Source organism: Adelges cooleyi, unplaced genomic scaffold, assembly GCF_023614345.1.
Source record: "Adelges cooleyi isolate 19-005CV unplaced genomic scaffold, UGA_ACOO_1.1 ACOO_flye_CR_arks_rails_tigmint_CR_PRNA_33, whole genome shotgun sequence".
Classification (NCBI taxonomy): domain Eukaryota; kingdom Metazoa; phylum Arthropoda; class Insecta; order Hemiptera; family Adelgidae; genus Adelges; species Adelges cooleyi.
Genome location: NW_026096002.1, coordinates 768,491 through 785,422, shown reverse-complemented (window position 1 = coordinate 785,422; position 16,932 = coordinate 768,491). Strand labels below are relative to the sequence as shown.

The following is a 16,932-nucleotide window of genomic DNA, read 5'->3' as shown; positions in this document are numbered from 1 at the left end:
CAATTCAATATTATTTATTAATTAAAATTTCAGGCCATATTAATTTTTTGACAGCTGTACCGGGTAATAGATTTTGTTAAATTTGATAAAATTATTTCTAATATTTCATTCCTATTGAATTCGCCAAAGAGACACTCATCGTATTGAATATACAGTGAAACATACTTCTTCCAAATTACTAGCACACATGTTTTTTCTTCCTTGAAATTTATCATCCTGTTTATAATAGAATAGAAAGTTCAATGCAATTACATTAATTTTTGTGTTGTTAATTTCAGATCATCCAGAAATTCTCAAGAGAAGAACAGGTAATACATTTCATTGCACTTTATGGAAGCTTTTCCAAACAGTTGTTTAATATTCTTTATGCACACGAGATTTTTGTATTAATTTCTAGTTCACCTAATGCAAAATAAAATTTTTTTTTCATATATTATATATTTATTATACTTATTGCATATTTATTATTTATAATTACTTTGAGAATAATAATATGTCCTATTGACAAATACCAATATGATATATCGGTCTCAATAATAAAATATATGGGGGTACATTAAAATGTATTTTGTTTTAAATTTTAGAAGTCTATGATGATTTATTCGACAAAATGATTCAAGACATAGAGAGTAAATTAGGTAAATATAAAAAAGAATATATTTTTAAATAAAAAAAAAAACTATATATGTTTTATGTTTAAGATTTTAAAAAATCATTCGAAATAAAATTTAAACCGTTTGTTTAAAAATCGTTATACAATATAAATTTACATTTATACAATAATACTGCGCATTAATTAATATTGATCTAATTGACCTAGTGGATGTTATGTATAAAATATATAAACCGGGACTTATTAACAGCAGAATAATTTGATGTTTGATGTGTTTGTTACAGGAATTGATATGCCAGGAGATTATTTCGGTGGTATGTACGATTGGTCTGATATTCATAAATAGCCTTTAAAAATTGTTTTAGAGTTGATCTTTGCTTAATTTTATTTATTATATTTTTTGTGTCAAAAAAGAATTGTAATAAATACAACTTTTTGTTGGGGAAAGAGGGACAAAAAGTGAGACTACAGTGTTAATGTGTAATAAATTCTTCGGGATTTGAAGTATAGAAAAAGTACATTTGTTGAGGTTCAACAATAATATGTGGTTGTACAAAAAGTTAGTTGTATCACAATTATGCGAATAATATATTATTTATCTTAATTATGTCTACTCAACACGGTCTTTTAATAATTATTGTCATAGATAAGAAAACATTGATAAACCTTGCAAACATGAGAAGAGACTTTGTTGCTTGGTCTTTAAAAAGTATAATCAGACGTCGTATGCTAGGTAAATATTATTATGGAGTTGTATGGTTTTTGAACGCTATTAACATATTTTTATATATTTAAGTTATTTGATAGGACAAGGATACAAATAATTTTAGATTTTAACAATTACCTAAATAAATTAAAACTACTAACACGTACTTTCATTTAATACAAATATCATGGCTGTTCAATACGAAACCATGCCTATTGTATTATATTTTTATGACTTCGTATAACCTAAAAAAATAGTTGTTTTTTGTACCATAAGGATAAGTAGTAACTAGTAAGCTAATATTAGCAAATTAAAAAAGAAATGTTTCAAATTTTTAATCAGGATCTGTACAGGATGTAGAAGATGGTGCCTCTCTATTACCTAATTGTCGTTTGATAGGAATATACTTGAGTACACAATTGCCAACATCATACATAAATGAAGTTAACATTGACTCAAGTAGCCGTACATGTACCTTTATATCTTGTTCTACTACTGAAAAGACACTCAGGAAAATCGGTGGTACATGGACAATAGACTCTTATGGCCTAGTCAAAACACTCGAGGATTACTTACAACACGGACATCATCAAACTGCACCCACACACTAACCTAATATCAGAAAAACACTGGCATCCTTATTCTGTTCCTTACATAATATATTATAGTTTATTATATTATTATCACTATATACACTACAAAATCAGAAATTAAAAATATTATACATATATTTAAGCTGACGGGAAATCAACAATCTTAGGATTTTTTCAATAATTTATTTCACATAATACATTTTTTGTACAGTAAGTACGTAATGCTATAAGCCTATTTCTGTATCATGTCAGGTCTATCAAAAAAATAAATAATTACCGAATAAGTAAAGTTGTATTTTTTCATATAATCTATTCCAACTATTTATTACTGCTTCTAAATCCTTACCTTATATTTTTCTTTTTTTTAAATGATTGTGCAAATTTGGATGACAAGTTCATCGTTTATATTTCTAACAGTTAATCCATCTTATTGGTTATTGTATAGAAATTTGATGTTAGAGGTAACATAACCAATACGGAGTTCTAATGATGAGTGACTAAATAAAACAGTCTAGTATATATTATATATAAATAGCCAGTTATGGAAAAAATATCCTGGCTGGTCAACCACAATGGTATTGAATTGATTTAAAATATTTTATTGAAATAAGAACAATGCGGGTACGAAAACTAATCCTACATAAATTTTTTTTCAAACGCATTATTGTGTGGTAAATTCCAAATTAATAAAATTGTTTCTGAGAATGTGTATTGATTTAAAAACGTGTATTTTGTGGGCTTTAACTAAAGTGTTAATATTCACATTGCTACGCAACTAAAAAAATAAAACACTAAAAAAAATGAAAATGTATTGTTGTATTGCACATAAATTCAAGGTCTATTATACAAACTTTTTCTATACAATTTTTTTTAATCTAAAACCGGAGAACAATTAATATATGTCCTATAATAATGACTAAAATAAAAAAAAATTGCACCAAAATATGGTTATAAAATAACTTTTGCCTAATTTGGTTAACTATTTATTTAGCAAATTGTGTAATTTAATTAGCAAGTTCACTAAATGTATTAAAAATTATCTGAAAATAAAATACACTAAACTAATTAGTTTGCAATTTGGTTGACTTACAAATTCTATAACACAACTTGCAAATTAAATATTAATTATATTGTATTTTAATATGATTTTTGAACACATTTAGTGGACTTGCAAACAGTTTTGAGATTTTTCTAAATTAAAATATTGTCATTTTTTTACGTCTATTTGTTTATCTAGATAATTTTTAAGTTATTGTCTTGTCCCAACACCGCTTGATAATTCTTACACTAAAATGGCAAGTTTAGTGTTTATTTTTTGAGTTTTTCATGTTAAAAGATGAATTTTAATACTATGTACGTTATGTAATTTTAAACAATTTTGAACACAAGATTTGAAAATTCTAATACTACACTTGCTTTTAGCTTTCTATTCGATAGCTGAGAAGAAATTGTATTTATAAATTTTATTTATATTGCCTGTACACAAGAAATATTTTATGCCACTGAATCGACGCTCCATATATTTTTTCAAAATAGTTTAATTAGTTTGTATAAAATATTCTTGAGGCATATTACTACCGACAAACGTTGAAAACCTAATCAATGCCCCCCTGACCTCACTGTACTAGTTTTTTTTAATTAACAAAACTAAAATGTATTACCTTATGTTATATGAATTCAAACACATTTTTTAGACATGTTACTTATGATACTAGACTACGTTATATACACGAATAAACTTTAAATTCAAAATCTGATTTTTTTTCTAACTTTAAACAATAATTACACGCAGCAGCATTTTTTAAATTTATTTTAAAACAAGAATGGAGAATCAAGCAACCGTAGTCAACACGTATACTTAGTAAAATAATGAAATAAAAAAATTAACATAGACACTTTTACCAAACCCGTAAACACGTCCGTGTTCGGTAAAGTCAAAATTTGAATTTTTTGTTTTCAATTAAATATGTGTCTTCAAATATGGCCTTCACAATACACTCGAGTATTACTTACAACACGGACATCCACAAACCGCACCCACATACTAACCCAATGTCAGAAAAACACTGGCATCCTTATTCTGTTCTTTACATAATATATTATAGTTCATCATATTATTATCACTATATACACTATAAAATCAGAAATTTTTAAATATTATACATATATTTAAGCTGACGGGAAAACCACCGTCTTAGGATTTTTTCAATAATATATTTCACATAATACATTTTTTGTATAGTAAGTACGTAATTCTATAAGCCTATTTCTGTATCATATCAGGTCTATCAAAAAAATAAATAATTACCGAATAAGTAAAGTTGTATTTTTTTTTTATATAATCTATTCCAACTATTTATTACTGCTTCTAAATCCTTTCCTTGTATTTCTACCTTTATTAAATGATTGTGCAAATTTGGTTGACAGGTTCATCGTTTATATTTCTGATAGATAATTCATCTTAATGGTTATTATATAGAGATTGGATGCTATAGATTATATTATCTAAATTTAGTTCTAATGTTGAGTGGCTAAGTAAAACAGTGTAGAATATATTATTTGTATTGTATAGTCAGTTGTGGAAAAAAAATGTCTCGTTGGTCAACCACAGTGGTATTGGTTTGGATTCATTGTGATTGAAATAAGAACAATGCAGAGTACGAAAACTAATCCTACATAATATTTGATATCGAAAAAGAATGTCTGTTTCAATTTTTTTATAGACTTACTCTTTTTGTTTTTTTTTTATAGAATTTTATTTTTTTAACTATTAATTTTTTTTTTAAATATGTAATATTTTCTGTGTTGGAGGATGGTACAAATATCAATTGTAAAAATACCTATATGATATATATTTTATGTCAACATAAACAGATCATTCATTAAGTACATTAAATATATTTTTTTTAATAATTGTAACTTTTAGTATTCCTTTTTAAAAACATTAACAATTAAGTATTTTAGAAACTATTATGTTACGAATAAAGCCTAAATGGATATAATATATATTATTTAACAAATGTTATTCAAAGTATATAGAAACAGTTTTATTAATGTATGACGCAAAGGCAATGTTATATGTAAAAAACAGAACGTTCATGTTTCTAATAAACACCAGAGGCGGATAAAATATTTCGCTAGCAAAGAACAATTTTGGTTAGCGTTGTATGAAAAAATTGTCCAATATTTCAAATATGCCTTATATTATTAGAACCAAATATTAAATATATTATTATACAATTAAATATCTGGTTATTAAAAGATCACAATACATTTGTTGCTGAAATAACTAATTCACATTTGTTTCTGTAATAATTTAGTTTGGCCGATTCTTAATTTAGTTATTTCCGCTATAAAATTATCGTGTCCTAATAATATTATCCCGTATCATAAGTAGGACCAATAAACAATAAATAAAATATATAATACATATTGATATGTTAAGTATATGTGTGTTTAATTACTTAAAGTTTAAAAGTGTTATTTCACTTTTAAAATGATAAAGTATTTTTAAATTATTTTATTGGATTACATTTTTAGCTGAATAACTAAATGTATAATTGACTGATATTTGTTTTGAATTTGTGGATCTATCTCATTATTCTTACTGCCTAAATGGAAAACGGTTATCGGCAATAGTGTTCCACAGTAACTAAAATAAAATAATAATAATAATTATCGAATGACGAATTTATAGCAACTAACTAAACTATTGAAAATTGATGATCTTATATATTATACCTTAGAATATAACAGCTATGAATTTACTGAAAATTGAATACGACTCAACATACGACAATGTATTGATGGAATTGGTTTAGACTGATTGACTACAATAATTTAATATACCAAACTTGCGGTTGGTAGTAGTGTTGCAGACAATAACAATTATCAATTTAAGTGGAGATAGTCCATATTAATATTAACCATACTGAAAACAAATGGATAAAAAATTTAAATAAGTTTCTTAGATACTTAAATAGTTATATGGTAAATCAACAAATATAAATATACACATATATTTGTTATAATTATACAAGTAAGTAAATAGTAGTAGTAAATTAGTTGCGGGCAGGGAAAGGGCACAACACATATTCGTATTACAATGTGTTTCCTGTGTATTTTCTATTGAAGACAACTCTAAATTACTAGAATATTACGCATATCTGGGTTTTTTATAAACCTATGTATTTGTACATGGCTTATATGGTTTGATGTAATTTATTTTTGGTGTTAAGTAAAAACAAGTTTGTTTCTTAATTCCCTTCAAGAAGCATATTATGATTAGTGTATTAAATTGGGGTTAAAATGGGGTCGATTTCTTGTCCGTAGTTCCGGGGGGAATTCAAAATGATTTATTTCTCACCCGCCAGCAAAAGTTATGCGTGGTGCGTTTGAGCGTGAACGGTGCTCAGAAGTGAGCGGTACCAGGTCCAAACATGTTCTTATCATTATACTTTTTTGCATTTTCTTACAACTTTTATGATAATTTATATAGTAATTACAACTTGATTTCAACTTTTATGATAATTTATACAGTAATAAATCTAAAACTATAAGCTTTTAAATTGATTACTAATTCTTATGATAATCCTTCTGACCATGCAGCCTTTTCTAATGTAATCACCGCTCACAGACGAAATGGACGGATTTTATTATATAATATTGTAATATTATTATTTATAAGTAAAATATATGTATAATAATATGTATATTCATTATATTACATTGTACATTTAAATATAGATAGGTACATAGATAAAATAGATTAAATATCTTAGGTTTTAGCTTAGGTTTTATTATCTAAGTAGAAAGATGCGCCCCACGTTTTTCTAACTCACCTGTCCTACTTGGTTATCAAGACCCCCGAGGGTTATTTTATACTTTTTAAAGCGCATAAAAATGTTATTTTTCGATTAATTTTGTAATCTACTTTATTAAAAAGCTAAAAAGCATTGTAATTTTATATTGAAAAATATGTAAATTTTTTTTTATGTGTTTCTCGGTTTTTGAAGGGAAGGGGGTGTTTTATTAATATTATTTTCTGTTTAAACGATTTCTGCTTTATAAAATTGCTACACGAAAAAATCAGTTTATTGGCTTGGGTGATATCGTAAGTACAAAAAAAAAAAAAAAATTGTATGTATACAGTTGATTGCAACCGATCCCTACATCGTATTTTGTTATTGGATTTTTTTGTCAAGCATAGCTAGTGAAAACAATGAACGATTGTGTACACTGCACGGTATAGCTGAGTCTTGAACACAAAAACAACACAAAAATGGCTAACTTAACACAGAACCAAAATTTAACAGTGAATACTATTCGACCTAAATATAATTTTTAGCAAAAAAAAAAATATGTTAAATTCAATTTTCTTATACTTTTGATAAACTTCATAAAGGCATAGCCCTGGGTAATATTTTTAAATTTGACAAAATTCTTATAGAGCTCTAAGAGTTTTTAACTGGCCTGAAATTTCCTAGATATACCCCTCTCTCCCATTTAAGGAGCTGAAAGGTACATTTTTAGAAAAATTTTTCAAAGGGGACAACTGAAATTTGCTCGCTTCGCTCCGTTATAATACAGCCCTTAACTTAAAAATTGAAAATTATGTATGAGAAATGTGAAAAATTATAATAATACAAATTAACTAGTTAATAAAAAAAAATAACAATATTGATACCATTTTACTTTTATTAGCCACCTTATCGATTATTTCATCCGAGTCTACCGTTTAAACCGTTAAAAAACCCTTTCTTGATATACATGACCCTACGACTGTCTAATAAATGACGAGGTGCTCCTTAGTATGGTTTAACATATTACAGTTTTGAGAAATCATGATCACATCTTACTTGTTTGCAGCGGTGCAACTAGATGTTCAGGTAACCCAGTGTAAAACCAAATGATATGTCCTCATGACCTTGCCGCTTGAATTTATAACACTGTATTTGGAAAATTACCATTCAGACAATCGCTTTCACATTTCTTCTCTAAATATAATTTTTATCTAGGCTTACATAAATATTTGAAGGTGCCATCTGAGAGCATGGGGGTGCTATACTTTTTATATAGTACAAGTGAAAATTAGATATTTTTTTCAATTGTTGTATAATATTATTTTTTAAATTCATACAATTAATTTGGGTGTTGAAATGGCCACGACAATTAACAATTATAGCATAATAATACATTATTATTTGGAAAGTAAACCATAAATGAATACACAATCCTTAAAAAAGTTAGTTTATGGCTGTGTTGAAAAGCTGTAACTTTTATGTTTGACGATATTTTAGAGAAAAAGCAACGTTATGACCTCAAAAACATTCACCTCTTTACATTGTTTTGTATATAAATATTTAAACTCTAATTTCAACCTAAATGAATTGAAATTCTATGTGATGTAATTTTATGATATTGTTGAAAAAATAACAATAATAACCCCAGTACAGTGTGATTGGGGCATAGTGGGGACGGAGGCACAGGTATATAGGAATAATTATATCTAAAAGCGATAAAATAAAAAACTATTAGTAGAAAATACAGTTTGTTGGGAGTAGATAATATATTTTATGAAATTGATCACATAGTTTTCAAACTAATGTTAAACTGTGTTACAATATCTGATAAAATCACTTTTAATTAAACGCTTCTATGCGAATCTGTAGATAGTACATTTAAACCAGTTTAGTCCGATCTAATTCTAATTTTCAAACCTAAATCCCTAAAAGTGCTATCCCTTATTTGCCTTTGAGAGGGACGAGTTTATGATCTTTTTTTTAGTTTATCAATATGTATGGGCAGCATTATGTTTAAAGATTATTCCACAAAATTTTAGCATTATACAGACTTTTTAAAATAAGGTATAAAGTGTTGTAGATTTCTGTTAAAAAATATGTTTCTCGATTTTTGTTATGATACCGCGAGTACAGGCAAAACAAAAAACACATAATATTAAATAAATACAATAACCTCTCAGCTCCGCATCGAGTCTAAGCAAATTAAGCATTTGTGTAAATAAACGAACACAGTTACACTGCAAAAATCTATTAGGATTCAGATTTTCTGGTTGAAGTATAAGCCCATCGATAATTCGCAAGTAGAACATTTAGTTTTAAAAGCTGACAAAGTCGATTGTTGTCCTAGAACCTTTTACCAACTCCACAATTTAAGTAAGTATTTCTTTTAAACTCTAATAATTGTAATTTCGGTAAAATTAAAAAAAAGACATTAACCTAATGAGTCAAAAGTAATGGTGTTAAAATCAGCAATAAGGACTTTTTGTTACTAGTTATTTTTTTATCAATTCTTAATCGTTTTACAAAATCCACATTTTGGAGAGAATTCTATAATAGATTTTGGTTTTTGTCGATATTTGGATTGAATTGTTCTAAAGGATGTGTATTGAAAAAGGGCAGTTTTTAAAATCGTTTTCATAATAAATCAATAAAGTAGATTTGCGTATTCAACCAAGATAAAAAAATATAACTTTGCAGGTAACTTAATTTAGCATAATACACATGTACAGTTTTTTATTTTTAATATTTTTCTGTAATCGCCAAAAATGAAATTTCAACATATTTCACATATTTTTCTTATCAGTTTATTAATCACTATCTAAGTAACTATACACCTAATACCTATAACTAATATTGCAAAACATTGTTTTTTAATTGAATGAACACTATTTATGTAAGTTGTAAGAGACTGATGGCCATTACTTAATAATCGATTGTAGGCGGCGGACACTGTTACAGACATTCTATATAATAATAATTATGTTATAATTATAAAAGGTAGGCTTACTTGCCTTATACGTTTGTATCCACTGGCATATAATATCGAGTCGGTTAATTAAACAATTAGTTCCTCTAAATTCATAAAAAAAGGCCTTTTTGGTTAGATTATCTAGAAATAATAGATCTCATGAGCTCAAATTCTTCAGAAGGTCAATTATACATGTGCTTGGAGAGCTTAGTCCGTTACAGTATAGCCAATATTTTATATTATGAAAGTTTAATTATTGCTACCGAATCAATTGGCATATTACATAATATTAAAATACATTATTTTTAATGCATATATCTTAATATATAATTAATAAAATCCTCTATTTCTGTACCAACTATTGAATAGAAATTTCATGATTCATTTGGTATCAAACCAAGGGCTAGAGTGGAGAACACACTAATAGTAGTTAAAGAACATTTTTTTTATAGTTAGTGTTGACTTCTAAATAATAATGATTCAACTGAACAAAACTATAAAAAAAAAAAAAAATGCCATAACAAGTGTATTGGACATAGATGGATTTCCGTCTCAAGTTATTTCATGCAAAAAAAAAGCGAAGAAAATGATTTTCAAATGTTCCTTTTTTATTGAAAATATGCAAATTTTAAAAATGATGTTGCTTTATTAAATCCTGTTCAAATCACTATACCGGTATTTAAGGCTACCATGACTAGATTAAGGTCTTAAATAATAGCATTCCAGTTTTATGTATATATCTATTCAGTATGCGATTTTAATACCTTTGTAGAAAATAAATTATCGTTTAAAAGGTAGAAATCATTATAAAGTTGCTAACAATTGTTGGAATTTGAGTGTTGGAGTTAATTTGGATAATATAAAAATTAACACAAGTTGTATAGTAATAAATAAAGATTTGTTATACACAGTTGGCTTACACAAACATTATAAAAAAAATGAGTAAATAAGATATCCCCGGACCTCCCTTTTATATAAAACCAAAAGAATATTGTAGAACAAAAATTGTATACAATGCAATACTACAATTGACGTCAATTTACACGCGAATTTTTTTAATAACAACTGATTGGCTGATTATATAAACTACGCCATTATAATTTACTTATTAAGAAAACAAGCTTATCTAAACAATATTAATGAACACTTACATTTTAAGAAGAATGTAATATAAATTATTTATTGAATATTTCAACACCCTACCTCAATGAATAATTTCTATAGGTCCACCTTCTCCTTCAACTGACTGACTCCCATTGTTAACCGTAACATCTCAAACCTCTGTTTTGCCAATGGTTTAGTTAGGATGTCTGTAACCTGAATCTGCGTGTCAATATTTTGTAGTTGAAATAGACCTTCCTCGTACTTCTCTCGAATGAAATGATACCGCGTCTGAATTTGTTTTGTTCGTCGATGAAACTCCAGATTTTTCACTAAACGTAAATCTCTTTGATTATCAATGAATAAAATTGTTTGAATATTTTTTAATGAAATTAAACTTTATATCAAATGAGTTAACCATATCATTGACTTAATCGCTTCACAAATACCTAAGTATTCCGATTCTGTGGTTGATTAGGCTACCGTTTGTTGTCGTTGCGATGTCCAAGAAATGACAGTTGATTCAAGTCTAAATACATAACCTGATGTTGACCTCCTAGTTTGTACACAATTTGCAAAATCCGCATCACTAAAAATTTCCATACACAACAGCTGTTTAGTACTATCCAAACATAACCCATAATTATATATTCGTTTTAAATAGCGCAAAATACGTTTCACCATGTTCCAATGTACTGGTTTTGGCTCTGATAAAAAACGACTAACATAGCTAACAGCATATGCTATATCTGGTCTCGTTACTGTTGCTAAAAACAATAAACAACCGACCGCTTGTCGAAATGGAATTTGATCACCCGTTTGTTTCAATTCATTATCTAGGTCAATTTTTTTCGTTTTGTCTATAGGTATAGACAACTCCTTTGCCTCACGCATGTTAAAATGTTTATTTGTATGCCAAGAAAGTGTTCAAAATTACTCACTTTTACCTCGAATTCAGCTTTTAAATGTTACAAGAGTACTGTAATTGTTTCTTAATCTCTTGCTGCCAAAACACCATCGTCAACAAGAATTGCTAAAACATGCTTTTATTTTCGACGGTAAACCGTCGCAGAAACACAAAAAAATACAAGTTCGAGCAAAATAATTGTATAAGTTGAACATTTTTTAAAAATAGTAATAAAAAAAAAAGGAAAAGATATACCATCACTTGATAATGAGTAAAAATCCCTAAAAAATTAGTTTGACATACATAGATTTACTTATTTTAATAAATCTGTTTCCTTTTCGTTGCACACTTGAGAGTTAAGTTATTTAAAGGTAAAATCGTCTGATAGGCTTCTCAGGCGATACAGCAAATATATTAACGAGACTTTAGGAATATTTGAGTGTAGATAAATGGCTAAGCCATCCATCCCGTCTTCGGGTCTACTAATTTAACCCTATCTACTCTCGTTTCGGCCTAGCATAGCCAACTAGCCAAACAAACACGTTAAAATTTGGTAGAGGCACCGGGCCTCTGTAAAATAGATAATACGTTTCGAAATTTCAAAATAATTTTTAAAAAAACCCTGAAAAAATCCTAACTAACATCATAAAATATATACTGAAGTATGAAATTGATGTGACACGGTACACGGTCAGCAGACAAAACATCGGATATTTTAAGGAGGATAACCGACAATCGAAACGGACATTTTCTTAGGGCAACTGTAGGCAACCCATCCCGTATCGCGGTTAAGAACCAATTGTCCTCTTCTAGTCTAAACGGAACAAGGCTATCGGACTCCCAGTCCTTAGATCAAAACGTAACCCCGGGCTTTCAGCACTGTCATTACAGAAAAATAAATCGACCGAAAACTATGCTGCTACGGCAAACAGGAATATAGAATAATTACCCAGGAAGATTTTTTAAGCGGTGTTTATCCAGTTTTAACACTGAAACAGTATAGCACTAGTTCCTATGCATGACAACAGATAACTGATATTCTACTCATTTTAAATACATATTAAAACCCAGAGATTTATAATCTTGATATTTGGGGCATTTGGGTTTTCTGACCTATTTTCCGTAAAATTAAAAAAATTACATTTACACACCTCACTAAAGATATCGGTATACTATTATGGATTTTATACAGCAAATATACTTCTGTACTCATTTGCATAATTGTGCAAAAATTAAATTCTGTGCGAATAATGCTACAACAAAAAAATTCAAAGATATCATATTTTATATACTTGTGTACTCGTATAATATTCTTCATTTTTTTTCTATTCTATATAAAACAGGCATTCAAAGACAGTAAAATTCATTCGATTGGTGTTGCAATTTAACTTCAAATAATACTTTATAGACAAACACAATGTTTTTCAAGTTCTCTCTTTCGTTTCTAATTTGTACCATAGCGGTTAGCTGTATGCATACAGGCCAACCTGAAGCATCAGGTTCAGCTGTATCTAAAGAGAAAACTGTATTGACACCGGAGGATTTAAGGGTAATTTATAATATTTTTTTAAAACTATTAGGTTTTTTCAATATTATTCTGAATCGTTTATAATATAATGATAAAATTTGCCTAAATAGACACTCTCTAGGAAACTACTATTATTTTAGCTTAAAGACTTCCAAATAAAATTCGTCATAAATACTTGAAATCAAAATTATTTTCTAACATTGTCTTTTAAAAAATGCTTTTAATATATTAGATTAAAACTAGAGTCGTAACTTAATCATTTGAGTAAAATTCATTAAATATAATAAATGTTAAACCATAAAAATGTATACATTTTACTACTTGTAAATTACTAAGTATTAAGTTCTATCACTCTTTAATTTAATAATTTAATTATTAGTATCCGTAATTCCAACATTTATAATAAATGTAAATTTTTGTTAACTTAAAGTATACGTTTGTGTTGTATAAAAAAAAATGAACTCATTCCAGATTAATTTTTATGTATATTTTTTATTTGGTTATTAAAACATTAAAGCTAATAATAGTATAATTTTTTAAACAGCTAAAGTGTATTTGATTTATTTATTATTTTATATATTAATTTATAACAAATAAGTCTTTAATAATTTTCTAATTTTTTTTATATTATATTATAAAGTATAATATGTTTGCTATAAAATGTTACACACATTGTTTTGATTTTCTATTTACTTTTATAACATGATTACAACAGCATTTAATAAAATTATTTTTATAATGCTACTACTTAATACTGATACTTGGTACACCAGCATTTATAATTTAATTTTTTTCTAATTTTTTAAAAAAAAAAACAACTATTTTTTTGGTTTCTTTTTTTTTAATCTTATTAGTAAAAAAAATACAAAAATTAAAAATATAAATTCGCTTTTACCCCTCCCAAAAAAGCACATAAGTAAAACTTACACTTTTGCTTCTATTAAATTAATAACATTTAATATTTTTATAATTTTTAATATTTATTAAATTATAATTTATATATTTTTTTTATAAATCACCCAATATCTCATAGGGTTTAATAAGAATTTAAAATTACTTTTTTCATATGGTTTTTATACATACTGATCTCAATTGTTCAAACATTTTTTTTTATTTGCCCCCCTCCCAACTTAGTTTTTTTTATGCAACTTTTGGAATTTAAATGATGACGTATATATTTTATTAACGTTTTAAATTAAGAATAATGTAATTCAAATTTTGACTGTTCGATAACTAGTTTCGGAAAACTATTTTTGATATTATAAGAGTTTAAAAGTTAGGATGGGAGGGGAAGTGGAGTGTAGTATTATTTTTATCTGCGCGCATTTCCCAACTGCACTTCCCCTCCCATCCTAACTTTAAAATTCATATAACTTAAAAAAATAATTATCCGAAACTGGTCATCGACCTGTCAATTTTTTTAGTACATTATTTTCAATTTAAAAAATTAATAACATACTTACGTTACCAATTAAGTTTTAAAAGTTGCTATCAAGTAAGACTTAGTTAGGAGGTGGTGAAAATAAAAAAAAATGTTAAAAATTGAGATCACAAAGTATAAAAACAGTATGGAAAAAAAAAATTAATATCTTATTAAACCCTATTAGATATCGGGTGGTTCATGATAAAAGAATCACCCTGTATATATATTTAATTTTTTGATTCTTAACTATTACGTGCTTATTTAAGTCTAATCGTATTTAAATATTATTATCAGATTTTTTATGGAACTAAACTTTGTGTTGAATAACAATTTTCAGCTTATAGATGAGGCGTTCACGAATGCTAGAAAATCGGTAAAAGTCGCACAAAAAAATACATCAAATGGATGTATAGCAGCTGATAATTATTACACGTACATGAGTGACAACAATGATGAATACGATTTTATAGCATCATACTTAGAGGACTATTTGGAAGAACCTGAATCAAAACAATTTTGTAAAAAATATTTATGCACAGTTATATATCAATTAATAATATTTTTTTATCTTCGATGTGAAACTGTAAAGCAGTAATTGGTTTTAAGAAATTATTTTTATTCAAAAATACCATATAATATGTAACACACTATTAAATGTGGCGAGACCCAAAGTATGTTCAAAAGAAAATGATCTATAGATAAAGGCTTGGCTTAAAGTTATTTTCTAAGAAAGGTATTACATATTATTATATTTTAACAGCTTGCATACGAGTCCGCAACACCACGGAATACATTTTTATGTCTCGTTTCGCGGAGCACCGTTCGGTCCTTTTTTCCGCCTCGATTTCAAAGCCTTGATATCATTTGAAACATTTTCCGTTGCTAACCAAAAAAAAAAAACACTTGGTTTGTGACAATGGTAACCGCGGTACTCGAATACAGGTTTTTTATTAATTGGCCATAATTGATTTATTGGCAAAATGTTCACTTGGCTAGTTATTTTGAATCAATTCGTTAACCATTCAAGATTGGTCGTTGTAAAAACAACACATAATTTAAAAAATTTAACATCTCCCACCGCATCCCCATCCCAACCACAACCCAATCCTCATCCTCATCCTAAGCCCCGACCTCGACCTCATCCTTGACCACATCCCCATCCCAATTCCCACCCCCATCTCCATTACCCATATCTCTTATCTTATCAGATAAATCAGCTGTTATTTTTCGTTATGATAACCGGCGTCGATAATTGGTGTCGTTAATTCGTGTCGTTTTTCCGTGTGTGTGCCATAGCAAAGACATAAAAATATCAAAAAAGTTAAATTTAAAACAAAATGACAGCCCCTTTGTTCGGACACAAATTTAGACAAATAAAAACACACTATTATGAAAACAATATATTTTCAGCTGCACATTGAAGCTAGATAAAATATGTCATTGACAACTACATTATATTATGCCTCTATGATAACATATATTATTTATAATTAAATTCAACACCTTTGTTTTGTTTTAGATTGTATAGATTTACCAAAATTTCGTTATCTATTTAATAAGCATTGTGAGCTATTGGAAAAACCTGTTGCAGTAATTGCTGAAGAAAGAAAAGCGGCAATGGAAACAAAAGAAAAGGAAAAAGGGAAAGGAAATAGAAAAACTGTGTAAACTCAAAACGTATAGATCCTATTAAATCTGGAGATGAGCCAGACGGAGATGTCATGTCTGAAAAATAAATTAATATGTCTAATAATGTAATAGTTTTTTTTTAAATCTCTTAAATTATTATTAAGTTTTTTTTTCAAAATACAGTATATCATAACGACTTAAATAATTCCAAAATCTCTGTTTCTTTTCAAATAAACACAAAAAAGAAAAATGACTAAAATTTGTGTAGTAATTTAAAAAGGGACAAATTCGTACGAAATTATATAGGAATACCTAGCATTATTAAGTAGAACATCTACATCATGGTTAATATAACTCATTACGATACCGCTTTTTTTAAATTATCAGCTAGCTAAAAGTTTGATTCTTCCTACTCTGCCTCAAAATGTATGGAACATAATCTACACATTTCCAAATCATGATAAAAAGAAGCAACTCATTTGAAAATTATACACAAAATTAAAAAAACACTCATAATTTGCATAACGAGATTTTGGTCTATCTAACCAAAACCTACGTTTTGTTCACATTTTAATTCTTTTGTTTTGTGTTAAGACTTGTAACACATAGTCATAATCTGTATAGTGTGTACTATGTATAAAGGGTATTCAAAAAGTTCAAAA

General features: G+C 27.4%; 3 protein-coding genes across 7 annotated transcripts in view; all 3 read left to right on the top strand.

Moving 5' to 3' along the window:
• The window catches only part of LOC126840016 (uncharacterized), a 94,736-nt gene extending 92,769 nt beyond the window's left edge, over positions 1–1,967 (top strand). For 3 of the 4 annotated variants that reach the window (XM_050575503.1, XM_050575502.1, XM_050575501.1), the window contains exons 6-11: positions 34–63; positions 279–308; positions 585–638; positions 898–927; positions 1,260–1,346; positions 1,662–1,967. In XM_050575503.1, coding sequence (XP_050431460.1) covers positions 34–63; positions 279–308; positions 585–638; positions 898–927; positions 1,260–1,346; positions 1,662–1,930 — 500 coding nt within the window. In that variant the 3' untranslated portion in view covers positions 1,931–1,967. The remainder of the gene's footprint in view (positions 1–33; positions 64–278; positions 309–584; positions 639–897; positions 928–1,259; positions 1,347–1,661) is intronic. The other variant, XM_050575504.1, reaches the window with a different exon arrangement.
• Positions 1–16,461, top strand: part of LOC126840022 (uncharacterized) — a 57,054-nt gene extending 40,593 nt beyond the window's left edge. Inside the window, exons 2-4 of the mRNA XM_050575510.1 lie at positions 13,034–13,239; positions 14,979–15,159; positions 16,161–16,461. Coding sequence (XP_050431467.1) covers positions 13,108–13,239; positions 14,979–15,159; positions 16,161–16,309 — 462 coding nt within the window. The 5' untranslated portion in view covers positions 13,034–13,107 and the 3' untranslated portion in view covers positions 16,310–16,461. The remainder of the gene's footprint in view (positions 1–13,033; positions 13,240–14,978; positions 15,160–16,160) is intronic.
• LOC126840012 (uncharacterized) overlaps positions 1–16,932 on the top strand; it is a 160,604-nt gene that overhangs the window by 15,187 nt on the left and 128,485 nt on the right. Inside the window, exon 1 of one of the 2 annotated variants that reach the window (XM_050575496.1) lies at positions 9,067–9,087. The exons of the other annotated variant lie outside the window; for it this stretch is intronic. The gene's annotated coding sequence lies outside the window, so the exon portion shown is untranslated. Of the gene's footprint in view, positions 1–9,066; positions 9,088–16,932 lie in introns of those variants that run through there. 2 annotated transcript variants of the gene reach the window in all.